Below are 22,063 nucleotides of genomic sequence, written 5' to 3' on the forward strand. Positions count from 1 at the left end.
CAGTCAGTGGATACAACTACAGAGTCAGTAGATACGACTGTAGTGCCAGAAACTCCAATAAAGTTACTAGATACTACTCAATCTATTGTATGTAGGGTGTGTAGATATATATGCCTACGTGGCGATAACAAAAAAATGTTGAGGGTGGGGCGGTGGACAATTTTTGAAAGCCTTTTGGATAAACTATTTACCTCCCACTTTCTATAACTTTTTGGACTTTTGCAAGCCGCTTATAATTTTGTTAACGGACAAATGGACAAACGTAACGCTGGGCTTTCACAATAGCTTAGTATTTGTGTATGTTTATGTTATGTTTTTAAGAGAAGACAAGTTTTTAAATATATTTTTCCTCCGGGCAATACCGGGTACTTCACGCTAGTTCTATAAACTGTTTACTTTTTTTATTTGTTTTACATTTTCCATGGCAATTCCTTTGAAACTGTGATGTATAACTGAATATTAATGAAATCAAACTGAATATGCACCTTTAACCCAGTGCTTCTTTGCAAGTGTTCATTGGGAATGCATATTTTTTTTAATAGAATTACAGATGTAATAATTTTACAAGCTACATTACACGAAGGCTATATAATACAAGTTTAAGAATAAATTGCGTATATATAATAAAAATTGTCTATCAAACCGATTATACCTGCTTATCACGCTGTATTGCCGCTGCCCCCGTTGCCTCTAGGGCCCAAAGACTTCCTGCTGTCGGACCGCTGCATTCTGTCTACGCCTTCCATGGACCTGGTCACCTGCCTCCTGGACTTCCGCCTGGACTTCAGCACCACCAAGAGCATCATGCCACGCCTCGCCGCGTCGCTGGCCGCGTGCGCCCAGCTCAGCGCACTGGGTAGGACGCCTCTCCACTGCGCACGTAGCCCTTCCAGTGCCGCGGGGGTCATCGGCGCCGCGGGGGTTGTTTGCGCCGCGGGAGTCGTTGGCGCCGCTGGCGTCGTCGCTGCTCGACGAACGGCACTGCTTGACCCCGCTCCCTTCCCCCTGTTTACCTTGTCATCTACCGCGCTTAATCCTTTGTCTTGGGCGATGAATGGCGTAATTTTCATTCGGCAGGAAATATTCAATGTTTTTCTGTTCACAAAATTCACAGGCAATTTGACCTATTGAAACAATAAATATGAAAGAGCGGAATCCAGTAGGATTTGGACAATTTTACTTTTAACTTCCACAATGTAATGGGATGATGGGGTCATGGATAAGTGGGTTAGCAGGCACTAGGAGCAATGATTTGAGGAGCACATTGTATGCAGTCCATAAGCCGCAATCCTCGAGCCCGAATCTTAGCAAGCAAACCCGAATCACTCTCTGCTTCCATATCGCTCAAGTCCAAACGATGAATGTTGCCATCACAAAGTCAAGACGTTAAGTACTGTGATGGCAAAGTAAACCCCTGACCGCACTGCACGCTCGTGGATTTCCTTTTGAATGCAACAAGCTATTGTCTGAGTCACTTGGGTCAGATTCATTTTCACGTATATTGAATGTTATGTTCTGTTGTATGGCCTATGAAGAGCTACTATTAGAAATTAATTCCTGATTTAGCCAATCCATATTTTTGTCTGAGAGTTGGTAAAATGCAGACACCTGCTTACATGTATATTTAGGCAGTGTGAGGTTACATGGTCCATTTTTGAAGTTCTGAGCCACGGTTGCACACAGGAAAGAGTCTCTGATTTTTCTATCTACATCTTTTGCGTCGTCATTGTGTGCGATGCCCGTGCGGCTGAGAGCTGGCGCTAACGGAATCTGCGTCCCTCTCTCCGTGTGCCGTGATGCTGTGTGCAGCTGCGCCTCACCGCATGTGGGCCCTGCAGAGGCTGCGCAAGCTGCTCACCACGGAGTTCGGCCAGTCCATCAATGTCAACGTGCTCCTGGGAGAGCAAGCGGACATGGGCCGTGCTCTGGTTGGTTTCAGTGTCTCTGTGCTGCCTTACAGGCCACCAGCTTGAATGTCGTATACCAATACCAATCTTTGCCTTCATATGGCATTGCTTAAATACCGCAGCAACTCAAGGGCCTTGCATCACACCAAATCTCATCTTAACCCTTTCCCGTTACGAGATATCTGCAAGTTGCAGTGTTGTGTGTCCGGTTCAGGTTGTGTGTCCGGTTCACCCCTAAATCTCGCAACGCGCAAGTGGTTTGGCGGTAATTTAATTTAGATAGGTGTAGCACCACTTTTTTAAACGCATTGTACTCACCGCAGAGAGCTGTAGCGACATGGTCGCACGCTATTACAGCTGGCGCCAAACTGTGCCACACGCCCTCCCGCATGTCCTTTTCCTTCAGATTCTGTTCTGATGATGTACACGTACATACGTACGAGTACGTCATTGAAATGGGAAAGGGTTAAGCATTTGAAGGGTAGCTCCATTTATCAGCTGTCCCTGTGTGGCACAACATGACTCTGGCCTGCAAGTGGGCAATAGTCTGCCAGAAGTGGGTGAGTCCAACTACGTCTACATTTATTTCTATCAGTTCTGTATCCATGGACTTCAGCGCACATTCTGTCAGATTCCCAAAAAGACAAATGTATATCAAATGCCGCTATGCCTGGCTTTTGTAGATGATGAAAAGGCATTTTATTCAATATAAACTTATGCAGATATCTAGCTTTTTCACAAACGAATTACTTAATAAACATTAAGGTGGTCCCCGATTTTACTCCACATATACATAGAAACATTACAAAACGGGGTTGATAGCTTATCCAGAGATCAAATCCAAACATAACCAAACTATTTTTATTTGATCAGAGGTAACCTAGCCACAAATGATAGCTCAACGAAGTCGCTTATCACGTGAAAATTTATAGCAGACAAATACTATAAACGCATGTATCTACATGCGGAGGGACAAACCGGAAGACCTGGAGAAAAATCAATGCAACCACGGAGAGAACATGCAATTACCAAATATACAGGTGTCAGAGTAGAGATCGAACCCACAACCTCCTCTATACCGAACACAGTGCCAAGTCCCGGAGAAGTGACAACCAAATTTATTTAAATGGAACTAGCTTGGCTCCTTACAACTAGATCAGGGATAACGATAGGGCGAAGCTTATTAATAGGGTGAGTCTTGATGACTTGTTTGAGGGACACAGTAGGGCTTGTTCGGTGCTCTGCCAGGTCAAGGTTATTGAGGATGTTGCTATGAAGAGAGACTCACGCCGGGTGAACTGAAGTGACACAGCGGCGGAGCTGTGTGTTGCGTTGCAGACGCTGAGCGGCTGTGCACTCGCCGCGCTCGTCAAGGGGCTGCCCGAGGCCCTGCAGCGGCAGTTCGAGTACGAGGACCCCGTCGTGCGCGGTGGCAAGCAGCTGCTGCACAGCCCCTTCTTCAAGGTGCGAGCCCAGGCCCAGGGCTGCTTCTGGCTTTTGTGCTCTCGACACGAAACGTTCACGGCGTGCCAACCCGCCATATTGAGGTCTCTGGCGGAGCCACAAGCTTTGAGTTCTAGGAGCCTGTTGTGGCTGCAAGGGGGGATGGATGTTTGTCTCGAGTGTGTGCGAGGGTAATGTGGGGAGCGGTAGTGCAGTGGTTAGCGCGCTGCGCTACGAACCCGGCGACCCAAGTTCGATTCCCGCTCACGGCCACCAACACTAGTGATGATTATCTGAACCGGTCCTGGGCCTCCCCTAGGTCTGCTCGGCATCATGAGTACCTGGTGCGGTGTGAAAAACATCGGCAGTTGGGGAGACAAAGGCGGCCAGGCATGGTGTTGGAAACTCACCTCCTCATATGCCATGCCAGCCTTCATAGGTGCTCGCTAACGATACTTGCCCCAACAGTCTGTTGAAGGCTATACTGGGGATCTTCGTCCTGTATTCTTCTTTTCCGATATTAGGAAGCCACTGGATTCATGCAATTTTAAATCTAGATTGAAAACGAATTTCTTCAGAACATATTTTTTTGTTTAGTTTGTTGTCCTTTCCCCACACCTCCGGTTAGCATGGTTAGCTACGCACGGTGTGCGAAAGAAGTTCAGCATACATTCATGCCGCTGTGTGCGATGCCAGTTGAGTAGATTTCAGGTGATTTTTCAGCATTGGGATGTTTGGTCAAAATCAGTTAAGATTGTGTGTGTGAACTGTGTGCGCGTGTTTTGTGGGCAGGTGCTGGTCGGGCTGGCTTGCGACCTGGAGCTTGACGCACTGCCCTGCTGCGCCGAGACCCACAAGTGGGCATGGTTCCGTCGCTACTGCACCGCGTCTCGTGTCGCCGTTGCTCTCGAGCGCCGATCTCCGCTGCCACGGCACTTTCTAGATGAGGTCAGCCGCCAAACGGCGCCACCGTTTACTTTCCGGCAGTGGGTCTTTGTTCTGGCTTTTCGTCATGAGGAACCCCCGTGACCGATGATGACGATGGGACGCCGTGCTGTGCCGCAGGTTGCCAAGAAGGTATTTGAGCTGATGGCAGACACGGAGGAGATGAACATGCTGCACGAGCGGCACGACCTCTTCAAGCGCGAGCATGACGAGCAGCTGGTGCAGTGGATCAATAGGCACGTTGCAGCAGCAGCAGGACACTATGCTGACACTACCCCAATACGTGCCGCCCTCACAACGCCTCCACTTGCCGCCTCCTTAGAAAACTCCCTCCTTGCAGTAGTACCTCTTTTGTACCACCCCTCCCTCCCGTGTGCACTTCCTCTTCATATTCCACTTCTCTGTCCCACATCACTTCACGTCCCCTATCCCCCTATTCACACTACACCCCTGTTTCACCCCCGTTCACACCACACTCTCGCGTCTCCCCCATTCACACCACACACCCATTCACACCACACTGCTGCGTCACCCCCATTCACTGCTGCCCGCGACACTGCGCTCCCGATTGTCACCAGTACGAGAGCACTGGCCAGCCGGGAGCAGCGGACGTCACAAACGGCCTCATTCACATGGCCCCATTCACATGGCCCGCTCGCCATTTGTCGGTTTGCCTCGCGGGTGGCGGTTGCTACGCGCCGCCTTGCATTGGCCCCCTCGTGAAAAGACGCTCATTTTTCTGTTGCCGGGCTGGCGGCAGGCGCCCCGACGACTGGACGCTTTCCTCCGGAGGGAGCGGCACTATCTACGGCTGGGGCCACAACCACCGCGGGCAGCTGGGCGGCATCGAGGGCGCCAAAGTGAAACTGCCATCGCCGTGCGAGGCGCTCGCTGCCCTGCGGCCCGTGCAGCTCGTGGGCGGGGAGCAGACGCTGTTCGCCGTCACTGCGGATGGGAAGGTGTGTGCCGCCCGCTCGCTCGATTGTCTGTCTGTTGATTTGTTCATTCGGCTCGTTTACCGGGGAAACTTCAACGGGTCTCAAGATTCTTCTCCAGGAGGGTTCGGCCCTGCTCTGAGGAGAATCTGCCACGGTTTTTGTCGCAGCAGGGGGTGATGTCGCTGCAAAATAAGCGATCGAGTTACTTAATTTGTCCTTACCCTGCACCTCCGATTTGCACGGTTGGCAACGTACGGTGCGAAAGAAGTTCGGCATATATTCACGCCGCTGTGTGTGAAGCCAGTTGAGTGGTTTTCAGGTGATTTCTCAGCATTGGGATGTTTGGTCAAAATCAGTTAAGTCGTGTGTTTCTTTAGCTATGGGAGGAAACCGGAGAACCCAGAGAATGTCCACGGGTTGGTATGACGATGGCTGTGGTGATCATCGTGATAACGGTGGCTGAGGCAGATAGACTGAATGTGATGGCGCCGTTGTCGTGCGGGTGCGCGCGCGCAGGTCTATGCCACAGGCTACGGCGCCGGCGGGCGCCTCGGCATCGGCGGCACGGAGTCGGTGTCAATGCCCACGCTGCTCGAGTCGATCCAGCACGTGTTCATTCGCAAGGTGGCGGTCAACTCCGGGGGCAAGCACTGCCTGGCGCTGTCCGCCGAGGGGGAGCTCTTCTCCTGGGGGGAGGCTGAGGACGGCAAGCTCGGCCACGGCAACCGCAGGTCGGCCACCACTGCCGCCGTCGTCATCGTCCGCGGGACGCATGCGACTGCACTGACTCGCGTCCGATTCGCGCCGACCCCATCCATCCTGATCCCCAGTTCTCTTCCCCTGCGCATCTCACCTGTACAGGAGATCTCACCTCGATCCACGAGACATCCCTCCACCTCCGCAATCACCTTATCCCAGCTGTCGCTGAGACGTCATCCATGCCTTCATCACGTCCCCACTTCTCTCCTACGGCCTCTCCAAATCCCTTTGTCACTAAACTCCATGTGATCCAAAATGCTGTCGCCAAACTTCTCCGTTGAACCTGTAAACATGGCCACAAAACCCTAATACTTGAATCCCTTCACTAGCTTCCAATCCGGTGGCACACATCACACCTTCGATTAGCATGGTTGGCTACGTACGGTGCAAAAAAAATGCAACATACATATACAGTCTGTTCTCTTGTAACACGGTAGTTGCCTTCCTGAAGTACATCGTGTTATGGAACAATTGCGTTATGATAAATAATAGAAATAATATAGGTTAAACCACAGTCTGCGATAACATGTCAGATACATGCGCAGGCTGAACAAAGACTGAGGCACGTGGGTAGCATCTAAAAGCATCCAGCAGCATCCCGCCGTGATGCTATGCCAAGGCAGCTGTACAGCTGCTTATTCCTACTCTCGCGACGTAGTTCTGTTCACTGCATTGGGTTATATCCAATTTGCTTCCGCGTTCTAAAAAAATCTGTTCCCTAATACGTTCATCAAGTTATGTCCAATTCACGTTATGAAACCACACGTTACAGGAGAACGGACTGTATACACCGTCGACACGGTCCGCAAGGCTTTCTGTCTGTCGCTCAGTGGCAGGTCGATAATTTTCCTCTGCGTCTGGGCGTGGTGTCCGTCACACCGCCCCGCGTGTGCCGTGCTGGCTTTGGCGAGTGCTGACTTGCGGCACCGGCCCCTAGCGTCTGCGTAGGCCACACGGGGGGGATTCCTTGTCTGCGTGTGTCGTCCGCTCAGCCCGTGCGACCGCCCGCGAGTGATCGAGTCGCTGCGCGGGGTGGAGGTGGTGGACGTGGCCGCGGGTGGCGCCCACAGCGCCTGCATCACATCGGCCGGGGAGCTCTACACGTGGGGCAAGGGCCGCTACGGGCGGTTGGGACACGGGGACAGTGAGGACCAGCTCAAGCCGAAAATGGTGTGTGTGCCCTCCCCGAGCAGCGCTGCTGCCGCTCGTCTCGCTCCGACGCCTCGCTCTGCGATGTCTGGGCCAATGCCGCACGCCCACCGGCACCCCCCTGTGGAGAACCCCTGTATCTTCTGATTACATGGCAGTTCGACTTTCCCCATAACATTTCACAGTTCATTCCCCTGAACTCAAATCCGGAATCCCCTCCCATCGTCTAACTTTGCTCAAGGCAATAAACATGTTAACGCTTGATTTGAAGCTTTCGTGACTTCAGGAATCCCTAATCTTTGGTTCTTTCGGTAAAGTCACATAGGTATAAAATGAAATGAATCGCAACGTTTCGGGCGCAACATAAGCGTCTGTCATCAGGTGGAAAAGCATGGGCTGCTGCTGAGGCAGACTGTTTTTTGGTAACCCCTGCTATGTACGGTAAAGTGATGGTGTTGGTTGGATCCTCAGAAGGTTGTCTCCGCATGGCTGGGGAGACAGCTTTGCGGATAGTACGGTCCGAGTATCCGATCATCCCGAGGGCTTGGTGTACGTGCTCCAACTCACTGGCGAGGTGGTGCTGGTCGGAGATGCAACGGGCCCTATGGTGTAGTGTTTTGATGAGGGAATTCTTCTGGGCTGGATGGTGGTGGGACTCAGGCTTTAGATAAGCATTTGTGTGGGTGGCCTTCCTGTAGACCGAATGTCCCAACGAGCCATCAGGTCTCTTCTCGATCAAAACATCCAGGAAAGGTAGCTTCCCATCCTTTTCCACTTCCATGGTGAATTTGTTAGATGGGTGTATGGAATTGATGTGGTTGAGACATTGGTTCAGTGCTGGCAGGCCATGTGGCCAGATTACGAAAGTGTCATCCACGTATCTCTTCCACAAGGAAGGACGTAGGGTGGATGTCTGGATGGCATCTGTCTCAAATTTCTCCATGAAAACATTCACTACCACTGACGATAAGGGAGAACCCATCGGGGTACCATCATTTTGTTTGTAAAATGTACATAGCAGGGGTTACCAAAAAACAGTCAGCTTCAGCAGCAGACTATGCTTTCCCACCTGATGACGGACGCATGTGTTGCGCCCGATACGTCGTGATTTATACTGGTAGGAACGAAGTGGACCAGCCACCAATAGATTATATCGTCCGTCCGTTTGTCTGTCCGTCCGTCCGTGTAGCAACATCGCCCCCTACTGCAAACACTTGGCATGACCCTACAAAAACCGAGACCTAGGCCTGAAACTCTCCCTTCGTATCGTACCCCCGCGTGTGTGAAAGGGAGTTAATGTTTAACAATGTTACATTCCCTGATGTTTTTAAATAGAAACATTTACATTTAAAGCTTTTACATAAATAATTAAAACATTTATATTAACAATTAACTCACGGCGGCCTAAGGCCTACAGCTAGGCCGAAAGCCTAGACCTAGGCCTCAAGCTCTCCCTTCATATAGTTCCCCCGTGTGTGTGAAAGGGAGTTAATGTTTAACAATGTTATATTCCCTGATGTTTTTTAATAGAAACATTTAAATTTAAAGCTTTTACATTAAAAACAACTCCCTACCCCCCCCCCCCCTCGTTGGCGGCTCTCCAGCCGAGCCAGGCCTGGGAATCTCTCCCCCGCTCGGGGTGTATTGGGCGGGGCTACAACGGCAGGGGGCGGGGCTACGCGGGGCTGGGCGGGGAAAAGGCGGCAGGGGGCGTGGGCACGAGGTGGAGGGCGGGGCTACGCGGGGTTGGGGCGGGGTTACGGCAGTAAGGGGCGGGGCAACGAGCTGGGGGCGGGGACACCGAGATGGGGCGGGGCCACGGGTGGCTGGGGCGGGGTTACGCGGGTGGACGGCGTGGCCACAGGGCATCCACTTATTGGCGGTCATTTTTTGCCATTTCATTTTATTATAGCCATTCAATTGTTCGGTCCTACCAGCCCACCCCACAGGGTCCTGTTTATATTCTATACCTACGTGACTTTACCGAAAGAACCAAAGAGTATGTCAACTCTTAATCAGCTTTTATAGTTTGTTTCCGCTGGCCTGCGCTGTTAACCTTCTTAATCTCCTTCCTCCTCCCTTCCCCGCGGTTGCGCCGCAGGTGGAGACCCTGAAGGGTTGCCGTGTCATTGATGTGGCGTGCGGCAGCGGCGACGCGCAGACGCTGTGCCTCACGGACGACGACGGCGTGTGGTCATGGGGCGACGGGGACTACGGGAAGCTGGGCCGTGGCGGCAGCGATGGCTGCAAGGTCCCGCAGAAGGTACTCTCGTGCACTTGAGAGGAACTCACAAAACCTTGGGAACACTGTTAACTCACTGACACACAACCGGGTTGATCAACTTATCTCAACAATGCCACCCACCCACCCACCCATACCATCACTAAATCTATTCTCATCCGCTATGGACCGGCTGCTGCTCAATGTGAAATTTTATTGGATTAGGGCAGCAGAGCGGAGCTTCTCATCTGTCTGGAGCAGACTTTGCCGACTTAAGCCCGCTCAGTCGTGACAACCGGACCTTTCAAAACCAGACTCAAAACATTTCTCTTTTCTTTTGCTGCTTACGTTTAGTTGTATTTTATTTGTTATCATTGTTTCTTTTATTCATTTTCTGTCTCGGCTTTTTGCTGAATATGGCCGCACATTACAAATCTTGGATCTATTTATTGATTGATTAACAGTAAATTAGAGTTGGCTGAGGCATTTATTATTGAGCAGTAAGCCACGTGGGGCAAGGGCATTAATTTTACCATCAGACAATACCTTTTACATATTTCCTTCAAATTAAGTGTTTGTGCCATGTATTTAGTGAGCCATTGCTGTTGCCGTGTGCGCTAATTCCACATGTGGTGTGCGCTGGTGGCGCATCTCAGATCGAGTCCCTCGCGGGCCTGGGCGTGGTGAAGGTGGAGTGTGGCTCCCAGTTCTCTGTCGCGCTCACCAAGTCTGGCGCCGTCTTCACGTGGTGAGCACGCTCGCTTGCCTGACGGTCGGTACACAGAGTATGATGCCTCTCGTATAAAAACAAATATTTTGTTGCCTCTGCCCGGAGACACAAACATTTCTCAAAATTAGAATAGTGAACAAAGTCAGAGTCTCTTGAAGCGCTCATGAGTGTATGATGCTTTCCATCTCTCATGTTGTCAACTCTAAAACAGAAGATAAAAATTTAAACAGAAAAAAAAAATCGATTTATCGTTGAAGGTTGTACAAAAATTATGAATGAAAGAAGTGGACGGGAGGGAATGTGAGATGTAAAAATACACCAGGGTCATCATGAACAACAAACAAAAATCATCGTGCAGGCAATACCTCGCAAATCCAGGGGACAATCGGCGAGTGACGCGTTCAAAACATGGGCGTTTCTCGCGCCAGTGTGAGCTGACGCGCATGGAGTGAACAACTGCAAGCGTGCGCGCTCCACTTTCTCAAAGCTCGCCCTCAAGAGCGTTTTCACCCCCCGTGACTCGGGCCCCCATAGCTCAGGAAACCCTGGGTACATCGACAGAAAAATAATTCGCCCGTGCCACTACGCAGAGGTAACCGTCTACAAAGGTCAGCGAGTTAATTGAGACGGCGACATATGCACGAGCAAAGTGTGACCGATGGGTTAGATCTGAACTTGGTTCAACTTTTACTTATTTGGCACCGTACCTAGCCAACCTTGCTAATCACATCTAAAAATCCGTCCTCCCCGAACTCTCTGACCAAGTAAAGGCCTGATTTTTTTTTCAACCAAGAACCATATTTTTACACTATGAGATCTCTTTTACCAGTGGCAAAATATAATGGTAGGTTTTTACCCTTTTAACTGGTACAAAACTGACACCTTTATTTAAGGCATCATGTTTGCAATGACCACAACACAAGTAGTCAATAAAGCAAACAAAAAGAAGCAACTCTGATAAGGATACGCCTTCTGGTGTCATCTGGCCCTACACCAATGGGGACTAGGCTCTAAAGAAAGCCGTCTCGGGTGTGGGCCAATCAACTTCAAGGACAGTGCATATTATTATCCTTATCAGAGTTGCTTCTTTTTGTTTGCTTTATTGACTACTTGTGTTGTGGTCATTGCAAACATGATGCCTTAAATAAAGGTGTCAGTTTTGTACCAGTTAAAAGGGTAAAAACCTACAACCATATTTTTCTTTCAACGACTGCTGTGTTTCACCATCATGCCTCTGAGCTTTTTGCGACTTCAAAACAAAAAAAGCAGCGGGAACATCACTTGCTTACCAAATGCAGTGTTGTTCTTCATCGCATATCGATACAAGCTGCAGTATCCGGACTCCGTTTCTCGGCTGCCAGGCTGCTAGACAAGGAAAGGTAGCGGAGCTGAGATTTCCATTGCGGTGCCACAGATGTAGAGCAGCACCGGAGGCTATGGGTTCGGCCGAGTTCTCCACCTCGGTCCCTACCCCCCCTGTGGTGACGGTGTCCGCCCGATGCCTGCGCGCAGGGGCAAGGGTGACTACCACCGGCTGGGCCACGGCTCGGACGACCACGTGCGCCGCCCCCGCCAGGTGCAGGCGCTCCAGGGCAAGAAGGTCATCGCCATCGCCACCGGCTCCCTCCACTGCATCTGCTGCACGGAAGATGGTGAGGAGCACCGTTCGCACGCCGTTGAGAGCTCACAATAATTAGCGCACTCACAATAATTAGCGCAGCTTCTCTTGTACAACAAGTCGATGCTCTCAGCTGATGAGGATCACTTGATGAAAAAGAAGGCAGGGGTTCAGGACTCCAACTTTTGTGATATTCCAAATCAAGATCACGGTGTCATCTTGGCCAAAACCGGGACCTTAGTTGGGTGTGAATTTACCTTTTGATATTTAGACGTTTACTCTAAATCTGAATACTTTTGAATGTGATCTGTTGTGACCGATGCAGCAACGCATGTGATGTCAGTTCCCGAGCACAGCCGGTATCGGTGGCGAGCGATATCTGGCGCGGTCCTGGCCCTTCCCCTCAATCACCCGCACCGACCGGTTTGATGAAGTGTGGTCATAAAAACCCTCTGTAACCAACATGGTGTGCAGAGGCCTTCATCAAATAGTCGATGACAGAGTATTGTAAATTATGATTAAACTTTTAAGGGTTGGGTTTGTGGTTGCAGAGCAGATGAGGATACAGAGAAATGTGTGTGTGTGTGTGATTGAGTATATATCGCTCGGCTCAACAGGGAAAATGAATAAAAAATACACTTTCAATTATGTTAATAATTTTCAATTGGCCAATGTTATATTGTGGGACCCTGAAAGAATGGCAGTGGTTTGGGGAGGCTTTCATCCAGCAGTTGATTGATCATGGCTGATGATTGGCTCAGAGAGACTCCAGTATGGACTACGGTATCATCTTCCAGGGCTTTTCCCTGATGTGATGCTCTACAGAACTGACGGAGTTCCGAAATCCATCCCTCACGTCGCAATGTAAACTGCGACGGCGCGACGAGAGCCCTGGGGAATGTGCGAGGGGGGGAGGGGCACTCCTGGACGGGTGCGCTGTCTTTCCGCAGGCGACGTTTACACATGGGGCGACAACGACGAGGGGCAGCTCGGGGACAGCACCACCAATGCCATCCAGCGGCCGCGGCTCGTTGCCGCCCTGCAGGGGAAGAAGATCAACCGCGTGGCGTGCGGCTCGGCCCACAGCCTGGCCTGGTCGACGAGCAAGCCCGTGCACGCCGGCAAGCTGCCCATGCAGGTGAGGGCCAAGAGCCCACGAGTTCACCCAGGTCACCCAGGTCACCTGTGCCAATGAGCCTACCGACCCTTGCCTCTTGAGTTCTCACCTGGTTAAACGAATAGCGATCGTGATAATAAATCTTGGTATATGTAAAGGAGTTTCAGCCGGCAGCTGGGTGAATCTTGAACTTCATCTTTGTTGCATCACGCACATCAGCGAGCAGCTCCGCTCAGATGGCCCGAACCCCTTTCTACCCCTCCTTTTATTCTCTTCCCCATACTTTTCCTGATCTCTCTGTGACTCTCCACCAATCCCCTTCATTTCCCCTAACGGTTCGCAACCGACTCCTCATTTACATTTAAGTTTTCCCTGACGACAAATCCGATTGGGGGCACTAGTCTAGAGTTCCCTTCCACCTTGTCGAGACGCTGGGGCTGAATAAGATCTCTCCCTCCTGTCTCTGTCTCGCACCATCTTCACAACCTCCTTCATCCATGCACTGTGTGATATCTGTCTAAGTCAAGGGTTGGCAACCAAAACAACAATAAGAGCATTTTTTTGGGATTGAGTAAAACATTTTATTTCAAGAGCCGCAATGCACGTGAATATGAATAGCGTCACGAGGCAGTCCTTAAACAGCCGCATGCAGCACCGGAGCCGCTGGTTGCTGACCCCTGGTCTAAGTAGATTCCATTGATTTCAACGGGGGCCTCCCTCCTCCAGGTGCCGATGGAGTACAACCACCTGCAGGAGCTGGCCATGGTGGCCCTGAGGAACCGCCTCGTTCTGCTGCACCACTTCTCTGACCTCTTCTGCCCGTGCATCTCCATGTTCGACCTGGAGGGGCAGCTGGGCGAGCTGGGTCCCCTCGTGGGGCTCGACATGCTCAGGGGAATCCTCATCTCGTCGGGAAAGGTGACCTCCTCACTCATTCATTCACTCACTCACTTGCATACGGACTCACTCACTTGCGCATGCACGCGTACACGCACTCGCGCATGCACTCACTCACGCACTCTCACTCACTCCTGCACGCACGCACGTGGCGCTCCGCAGGGTATCTGCCCCGTGACCCCAGGCTGTTGTCCTTCAAGCTGTTTTACGTGCCTCGTACGCAATCGGTTGACATGGAGTTTCATTAGGGGAAAGGTGTTCTGCAACCCTAAAGCTATTAAGCTATTTTTTATTTTACCAGGAAATGCTCATTGACCTTATGTAGCTCTTCTTCAGAAGCGACCTGGCCATCACAAATGATAGCTCAACGATGTGGCTTACCATATGGAAATGTATAGCAGCCAAATACTCTAAAGGCATGTTTCTAATGTGGAGGGAAAACCCAACCAGAGGACCCAGAGAAAAATCAATGCCACCACAGGGAGAGATAACATGCAAACTCTAAATATGGAGCAGATGTCAGATTTGGAATCAAACCCACGACCTCCTGTATACCAGGTGAGCTAGTTAACATCTCGCCACCATGGCGCTCCTAGGCAGGTCGTAGAGGTTAAATACATAAATTGTAAAGCTCCACCAAAGTAACTGGACATGCCTCTCCCGATGAGACACTGAATGTCGAAACGGTCCAAGATTTGCTTGTATTAAACTAAACTAACAAAAACTATTTTTATTTTAGCAGGTAAGGCCCACGATGCTACGCAGCTCTTTTTCAGATGAAAGCTCAACCAAGTGGCTCATCACGTGGAAATGTATAGCCGTCAATTCCGCTGAAATATGCGATTCCAAATGGCCGTTGGGCTGATGGGATGTGTTAAAAACACGTGTATTGTTGATGTGGAGCAAGAGATATTTGAAGGAGATTAATTGTGTCTGCTCAGTCATTTTGTTACTTTTATTTTCCAGAACGATGCTTATATTTTTTATATCCTGTAGCGTTTAATGTGGTACCTGATGGGCATTCGTTTAGACATAGTACTCGAAGACTTGTGTCGTCGTCGTTGTATGATGGTGTGATATATCAAATATGTAAAATGGCTTCTTTAAAATATAAAATGACATAGTTTTAGGGCCACGGTGCTATCGACGAGTGTGCTGGGGTGTTTTTTTTACCGTTGAGAGAGGAGCTCACCAGATTATTGTTTTTTCTTTCGCTTCACAGGAGACCGCCTTCAGGAAGGTGGTGCAAGCCACCATGGTGCGTGACCGGCAGCATGGCCCAGTGGTGGAACTCAACCGCATCCAGGCAAATACTGTGCACCGTGTCGGTTCACTAAAGCGAGACACCGAACGCGGAGAGCGCCTCCTCAGCATCCTCAGCCCACAGCGACGCATCTTGTGTTACCAACGCTGCTCCGTGGCTCCCACGCTGCTCGGTCGGCAGAGCGGCGGGACTCGGAGTCGTCCGGTCGTGACGCTGAGTCCGCGGCTGGGGTCGGTTCGGCCTGAACCGTCGTGTTCCTGGCCTCAGGACACAAATACCGGCTCAGCGGTCAGGCGTGCGCCGGGGGGAGATCGGTCCCAGCGAGAAGCCACGAACACAAAATCGGCAGCTCGCCCAGCCACTGCCCAGTGCTCGTTTTAGCGTAGCACTTGAGCGTTTTTAGTTTACTAACAAACGACACAGGGTGGGTCCCATAATAATACCTCCCACTGAAATCTCTGCCTGTCTTCTCAACAGGTGATGGAACATTGTGAAAGCGATTGCTCCCTTATAACACACTAGAGGGAGTGAAGGAATTGAATACGTGCATTTGGGATTATTAGGAGATGTGAACAAAGCCTTCAAATACAATGCAGTTTTCTCTACAGCGTCACCTTGTCACTTCAATGGGGTGTCTATAAATAGATCAGATTCTATTTGACCAATATGAGCGCACCATCGGAAGACCGTATCGTGTTCATTCATTGCACCTCACAACTCAATTGTGTCTTTGAGTGTTTGCATGTGGAGTCACATTACCCCATCAGTAGGGTGCACTGAACTCTATTACACATGTACATAATAAACAGGAAACATGTAAAATCGGTGTAGCGCCAGTTGGGCCGCTGCTGTTGCTGCAGCTGCTGCCGCTGCTGAAGTGGGATGTTGTTGTGTGCAGGTGAAGCGCTCGCGGAGTAAGGGCGGCCTGGCCGGGCCCGACGGCTCCAAGTCCGTGTTTGGGCAGATGTGCGCCAAGATGAGCTCCTTCGGGTCGGACTCGCTGCTCCTGCCGCACCGCGTGTGGAAGGTCAAGTTCGTGGGTGAGCTTTCGCCTGGCTCTACACGGGGTGGAGAACCACGGTGGCGAGATGTTAACGTTCTCCCTGTGGTCGCATGGATTTTACTCTGGGTCCTCCGGTTTTTCCCTCCACATTTAGAAACGTGCGTTTAGAGTATTTGGCTGCTGTACATTTCCACGTGCTAAACCACTTCGTTGAGCTATCATTTGTGGCCAGGTCGCTTCTGAAAAATAGCTACGTAGCTCAGTGGGTCTTACCTGGTCAAATTTTTAAAAGTTTAGTTTTACAGTTTTAGGAGTCACGTTTGCCCACTGAGAGGGACGTGCTCATCAAGCTCGTCTCTAGTGTCTGGAGTCTCCGTCAAATGTTCATTTTTGGCCCCAGTACCAGCAGCGCACACTGCCTTTGACAAAACGAAATCACAGAGAATTACAACGCATAGCTACTCACAGGGCTTAAGTGGCATTTTCAATAGACCTAACACATTGTAATAAACTATTTGGTTATTCATTCAGGAGCCGACTTTGGGATGTATGGTCAGTTCCTCTTCTCAATGTTTTGAGTATGACCGTTATTTTATATGGGGTTTCTCGGAACACTTTACACGCGATGATCAACTTGCACATTGCGTCTAATCTCAAACTTTGGAAGGGCACCCCAAGTGACAACTCTCCCTGTGCTGTACAAGTTGACTCGGCACAGGCGTATATGAGATCTCTCTCCTACCCGCAGCAGCTTCATTGCCTCCTTTGCTTGACGCCCCCCCCCCCCCCCTATTTGAGAATGTTTGGCACCATGTCAATCCGGCGCATCATCTCTCTTCCTCGCTTTCTTGTTCCCGTGCGCCGGCGTACCACGATTGTGAAGCTTAAGTGAGGGCAGTCCCGCACTTAACTAACACGATGGGTGCGTGTGTGTGCTGGCACAGGGGAGTCCGTGGACGACTGTGGTGGTGGATACAGCGAGTCCATAGCCGAGATGTGCGAGGAATTGCAGAATGGCCTCACGCCGCTGCTCATGGTCACCCCCAACGGGCGTGACGAGTCTGGAGCCAACCGCGACTGCTTCCTCCTCAACCCCGCCGCCAAGTCCGCTGTGCACCTGAGCATGCTGCGCTTCCTCGGTACGCGCACGCTCGCAGGCACGCTGGCTTGCATGCTGGCTTGCACGTTCGCTTACACGCTGGCTTGCACGGTCGCTTACACGCTAGCTTGCACAGTCGCTTACACGCTGGCTCACTCGCTCACTGTCCCTCCCTGTTACTGCTGGTCGCTGTGTCCAGCAGCGCAGCTTGGCTGGAAATGCCTGTTGCCATGAAGGTGTAGGATTTGCCAATTAATCAATGGCCCTAGATCTACAGGGATTTAATTACATCTTGCCATGGTGGAGAGATGTTAACTACCTTGCTTGTTATTCAGGAAGTTGTGGGTTCGATCCTGACCCTGTGGTCATCCTGTTTTTCTCTCCACATTCAGAAACATGCATTTAGAGTATTTGGCTGCTATACATTTCCAGATGATAAGCCATTTTGTTGGGTTATCATTTCTGGCTAGGTTGCTTCTGATGATGAGCTATATAGCTCAGTGGATATACATGGTAAAACATTTTTGAAAGTTTTTTTTTATCGTTTTACATTTATCAATCGCAATACAGGCGTTCCTCTCGTAACATGCCCCCCCATCGCGCGAATTCGCAGTTACGCGATTCATATTATTGGGTCTTTCGGTAAAGTCTCGTAGATAGGTTCAAAGACAATCACAAAAAATAACAAAAAACTCCGAAGTTTCGATTGCAAAACAAGCGGTCGTCTTCAGGAAAAGGGGGTTAGCTTCCAAGACAAACTGTTTATAAGGGTTTGAAATGGGAGTAGCCCAAATGTCAGCAGCCAATGATAATGTAAGTGGTGGGTGGTTGGTTTTCTACCAATAAAAGGGCTGCCAGGTGAAAATTCGCATGTTAAAGAGAAATAAGCATGTTAATGGGAGATCGCAGAGCCGCAACCAAGGGGTCTGTGCGCGAAGTGACTGAGAGCGCAAGTTTGAAATGGGCGTAAAGCACAACTAACATCGGAAGGTGGTAGGATGGGAACATCATAGCCAATTATGACTTAAACTGGTTGATAATGTCCTTCCAATGATTGCTCAGTTTGTACACATCTTCTCGGTTAAAATTGTGTCTGTGTCTATATATATATACTATATATACATCCATATATAGAGACAGACAATTTCAACCATTATCAACCAGTTTGTCATAATTTGCTATGATGTTCCCATCCTACCACCTTCCGATGTTGTGCTTTACACCCATTTCAAACTTGCGCTTTCACAGTCACTTCGCACGCCGACCCCTTGGTTGCGGCTCTGCGATCTTGGATGAACATGCTAATCTCTCTTTAACACGCTAATTTTCACATGGCAGCCCTTTTATTGGTGGAAAACCAACCACCCACCACTTACATTACCATTGGCTGCTGACATTTGAGCTACGCCCATTTCAAACCCTTATAAACACTGTGCCTTGGAAGCTAAACCCCCCTTTTCCTGAAGACGACCGCTTGTGTTGCGATTAGAAGCGTCGGAGTATGTTATTTTTTGTTATTTTCTTTAAACCTATCTACGTGACTTTACCGAAAGACCCAAGAATATGAATTCCTGCAGTCACGAAAGCTTTGGGTCAAGATTTTTTACGCGATTCATCTTTTAGATACATACTTTACACTCACGCTGTGCATTTCACAGTTACGCACTCTAAAAAAAATAGTAACATTCAATAAAAAAAATTTCAACGATACATTTTTTTTAAAAGGAAATATTTCTGATGACATCACCACATCATGGCAGCGCCCAGTGTCAGGGCATGACCAAAGTAGATCTGCTGCCTTTGCATCACGAGTGCTGCTACAAGCAGCCCACGGAAGCATTTAAGCCCTGAAGTTACTCCTTAGAAAGTAATCTTTGTGAGTTCCAATCTTTTAAATCTTAATTATTGTTGCTTATTACTAAACTCCCTATTATTTTTTTTTGTAATGTTAATATTATTAAATTTATATGTATTTTAGTAAATCCAGAACTAAAATAATACAATTAAATAATACTTAATTTTTCTTCGGTTATGCACGCCCCCGTATAACATGGATGTGTGTCTATGGGAAAATAGCCTTCATACAGTGTTATTCGACTTATGCTGTTTTTCAGTAACGCATGTTATGCGTTATGCGAGGGATGCCTGTACTCTTAATCTGTCCTCACGTCTCCAAGTTTGCAGAATGCACCGGCAGTAAACAGACTCAGAATTTAATAACGTAATAATAATACGCAGATGAATAAAGCACACAAGACGTGCCAAGTCGCTTTGAATTTAAACATTTTTAAAAAGTCAGAATGTTACTCCGTACTGCATGATAACATTGGCTCCATGGTTGTGTTTACCGTGAATTATATTAGCTCCATTCATTAACTTTATTAACATTATCGCTTTGGTCGTTTCGGTGACCCGGGTCTCCTCTTGCCATTGAGGCTTGTCCTCGTTCTCTCTCTCTTTGAGTTCTGACCTCGTTGTGACAAAATAGACCTCAAAAAAACGTGGAATGTTGTCGTGTGCTCCTGCCGCCACCGCCGTGTGCAGGGGTTCTTCTGGGCATCGCCATCCGCACCGGAAGCCCCCTGAGCCTGAGTCTGGCCGAGCCGGTGTGGAAGCAGCTGGCTGGCATGAGCTTGACCATCGCTGACCTTAGCGAGGTGCGACGGCGGTCGGGCAGCGTCGTGCGGCCTCTCTTGTGCGACGGGCGCAATGCAGACTCAAACCTGGAAACCGTTTCGCGTACAGAAACGATCGTGCGGGGCTGGGACGCGACAGCTCCTATGGCCTTTATCCAGACCACCGGCTCAAAAGGACCGTAAATAATGCAGATTGGTGTTGAGATTTTCCTTACACAGGATCTTTAATTTACAGTGTTGAAATTACAGTATTCATTTAGTGTGAAATTATAGCATGGAAGGTGACACCAAATATTCATTAAAACTAACAAAGGGCTGTGGAATGTGAGGCCAATTAACCTTGAATTTAAAGTCAGAGTGATTTCCTCCTCAAAAATGAGCCACTGTTCACAGAATGGCAGCCAAGTCACGAAGCAAACTCAGGGCCTTCTTGCTTTGAGGCGCAAGTGTTATCACCATGCCACCCTGCAGCCCAAATAACAACATATAAAAACAGAGCCAGATTTTACGCAACTAAATTCATTGCAACCAAGACAAGCCCACGCACGCAGAAAATGAGGTACGAGAGCCAAAGCCTAGAGACCCGGTGAATTACCAGGATAAAACCCACTGACAAGACAGACTTAAAACAGCCAGTTCACTCCATCGGTCACCGCACCGTCGCTGAGACCTTGGCATCATCACTGGGGCCCCGTGCTCCCACTCAGGCAGGCCCTGGGAGAAGTCCCCACAGTGCCACGGGAGCTTCCCCTCAATGTCAAGCATTGAGAAATTCTCCAGCCTATCAACTCCCACTCCTGCACAGTGCCCATGCCTTCAGTTTTTCAATTCGATAATTTCATAGCCATCTATGGCACTGCTTCATCACTTTCTCTCCTTTGGTATTTGCCTCGGTTCAGGAATCCTGACTTGCCTTCTGACAAAGGAGTTTCTTCAGGTTGCCAGCTGCAAAGTATCGCTTTGCAGGTTTTGAATGAAGCTTATAATATTGATCTCCTTGTGAAATGGGTATGTGTTTCATGTATGATGCTCTGCAATGGACAAATACTTTTTACACCATAAAAGTCAACGATGTTTTCTGAGAGTACGTTTGTTCAGAGAGAGTAGTGCGAGAGCAGAGTTTTGGGAAATTAATCAGGGCCACACTCGTATCTTTAGGGAATTTGGAGATAATGCTCTCCTGACCTTATTTATGTTTAATAATAACACTGGTCAACACACTTTTTCAGGCATGAGGTATTCCAACGGTTTAAGGTAATTTTGGGGTGCTGATTCCAAATCTGGCATCAGTTTTTGTCCATCACATCAAGTTTTTGAGATCAAATATTGCATCTTCAATAAAAACTGCAGAAGAAAAATATTAAATAAATGTGGATATCTACATAAAATGATATTATAAACACACTATCCTAAAAATACAGCACCATATTTTAACACTAAAGCAGTCACTGACTCGCAACAACTTGCAATCATAAGTGACAGAGTTAATTTCGGGTAAAATCAATGAAAATGGGGTATGCCGATAGCATAAAAATGAGATGTGATAGTGCAAATCTGAGATCAGATTTGGAATCGGAACCCTGAAATGAGTCTAAAACAGCTGTTGACCAGTGTAATATATTATGTATTGGGTATATTTATTGCCAGCACCACCAGCACTTATATAAACCACTGCAAGCACATTCTCACCCAATCTTTCAGACGGATAGTTGGTTTATATATGGATTTATGCAGCTTTGTAAATTTGTCGATTACTTATTACAACTGTAGCCTTAGTTGTTGTGATCGGCTGAACCGAAGTTCTAATTCTAGCCTTGGACATATCCATCATGATAACTACGCCTAACCTTAACCCGAATCCCCAAGCTTAAATCTTGTAGGTCCACATGTATGGCTCCAAGCCATCTTCATGAATCAATTTGATGTTTGCATGAACCATTGTCAAACATCAGGCTGCAATGTACATCCACACTCACTGAGGGCACATTGGTTGGTGTGGAGTTTACCTCTATTGCGCTGCAGATAACTGTTCATTATGATACAAATCTTGAGTTTGTCCCTGCTAATTTTGTTCACATGGATGGGGATTATTATTGACGAGAAATAATTATCTACGCATCATCAGTGTCCCTTGTTAAAGACAAGGACGCAGCAGGTCATTGATCCGTGGGATACTTTTTCTCATTAAAGCACCTAAATTGTTCCACGCTTGATCGAGTCATTCCACAGTAATTTAACGTCAGTCAATTCACCATCCTTTTATTAGGTTTAAACCATTTTGATGCATGTTCTGTTTTCCAAATAGGACTAGGGTGGCCATAGTTTCAGGCGAGTCGT

At 48.8% G+C, this 22,063-nt stretch overlaps 1 protein-coding gene across 9 annotated transcripts in view; it reads left to right on the plus strand.

Annotated features, from left to right (window-relative positions):
- HERC2 (HECT and RLD domain containing E3 ubiquitin protein ligase 2) overlaps positions 1-22,063 on the plus strand; it is a 156,855-nt gene that overhangs the window by 123,863 nt on the left and 10,929 nt on the right. For 6 of the 9 annotated variants that reach the window (XM_078602720.1, XM_078602722.1, XM_078602723.1 and 3 more), the window contains 17 exons: positions 695-856; positions 1,810-1,928; positions 3,246-3,371; positions 4,143-4,298; positions 4,416-4,531; positions 5,056-5,254; positions 5,750-5,964; positions 6,985-7,162; positions 9,243-9,404; positions 9,992-10,110; positions 11,605-11,744; positions 12,661-12,848; positions 13,554-13,745; positions 14,947-15,030; positions 15,887-16,028; positions 16,936-17,130; positions 19,635-19,747. In XM_078602720.1, the coding sequence (XP_078458846.1) occupies positions 695-856; positions 1,810-1,928; positions 3,246-3,371; positions 4,143-4,298; positions 4,416-4,531; positions 5,056-5,254; positions 5,750-5,964; positions 6,985-7,162; positions 9,243-9,404; positions 9,992-10,110; positions 11,605-11,744; positions 12,661-12,848; positions 13,554-13,745; positions 14,947-15,030; positions 15,887-16,028; positions 16,936-17,130; positions 19,635-19,747 (2,606 nt within the window). The remainder of the gene's footprint in view (positions 1-694; positions 857-1,809; positions 1,929-3,245; positions 3,372-4,142; positions 4,299-4,415; positions 4,532-5,055; positions 5,255-5,749; positions 5,965-6,984; positions 7,163-9,242; positions 9,405-9,991; positions 10,111-11,604; positions 11,745-12,660; positions 12,849-13,553; positions 13,746-14,946; positions 15,031-15,886; positions 16,029-16,935; positions 17,131-19,634; positions 19,748-22,063) is intronic. The other 3 variants (XM_078602725.1, XM_078602726.1, XM_078602728.1) reach the window with 1 other exon arrangement.

This window comes from Lampetra planeri, chromosome 19 (assembly GCF_965212315.1).
Source record: "Lampetra planeri chromosome 19, kcLamPlan1.2.h2, whole genome shotgun sequence".
NCBI lineage: Eukaryota > Metazoa > Chordata > Hyperoartia > Petromyzontiformes > Petromyzontidae > Lampetra > Lampetra planeri.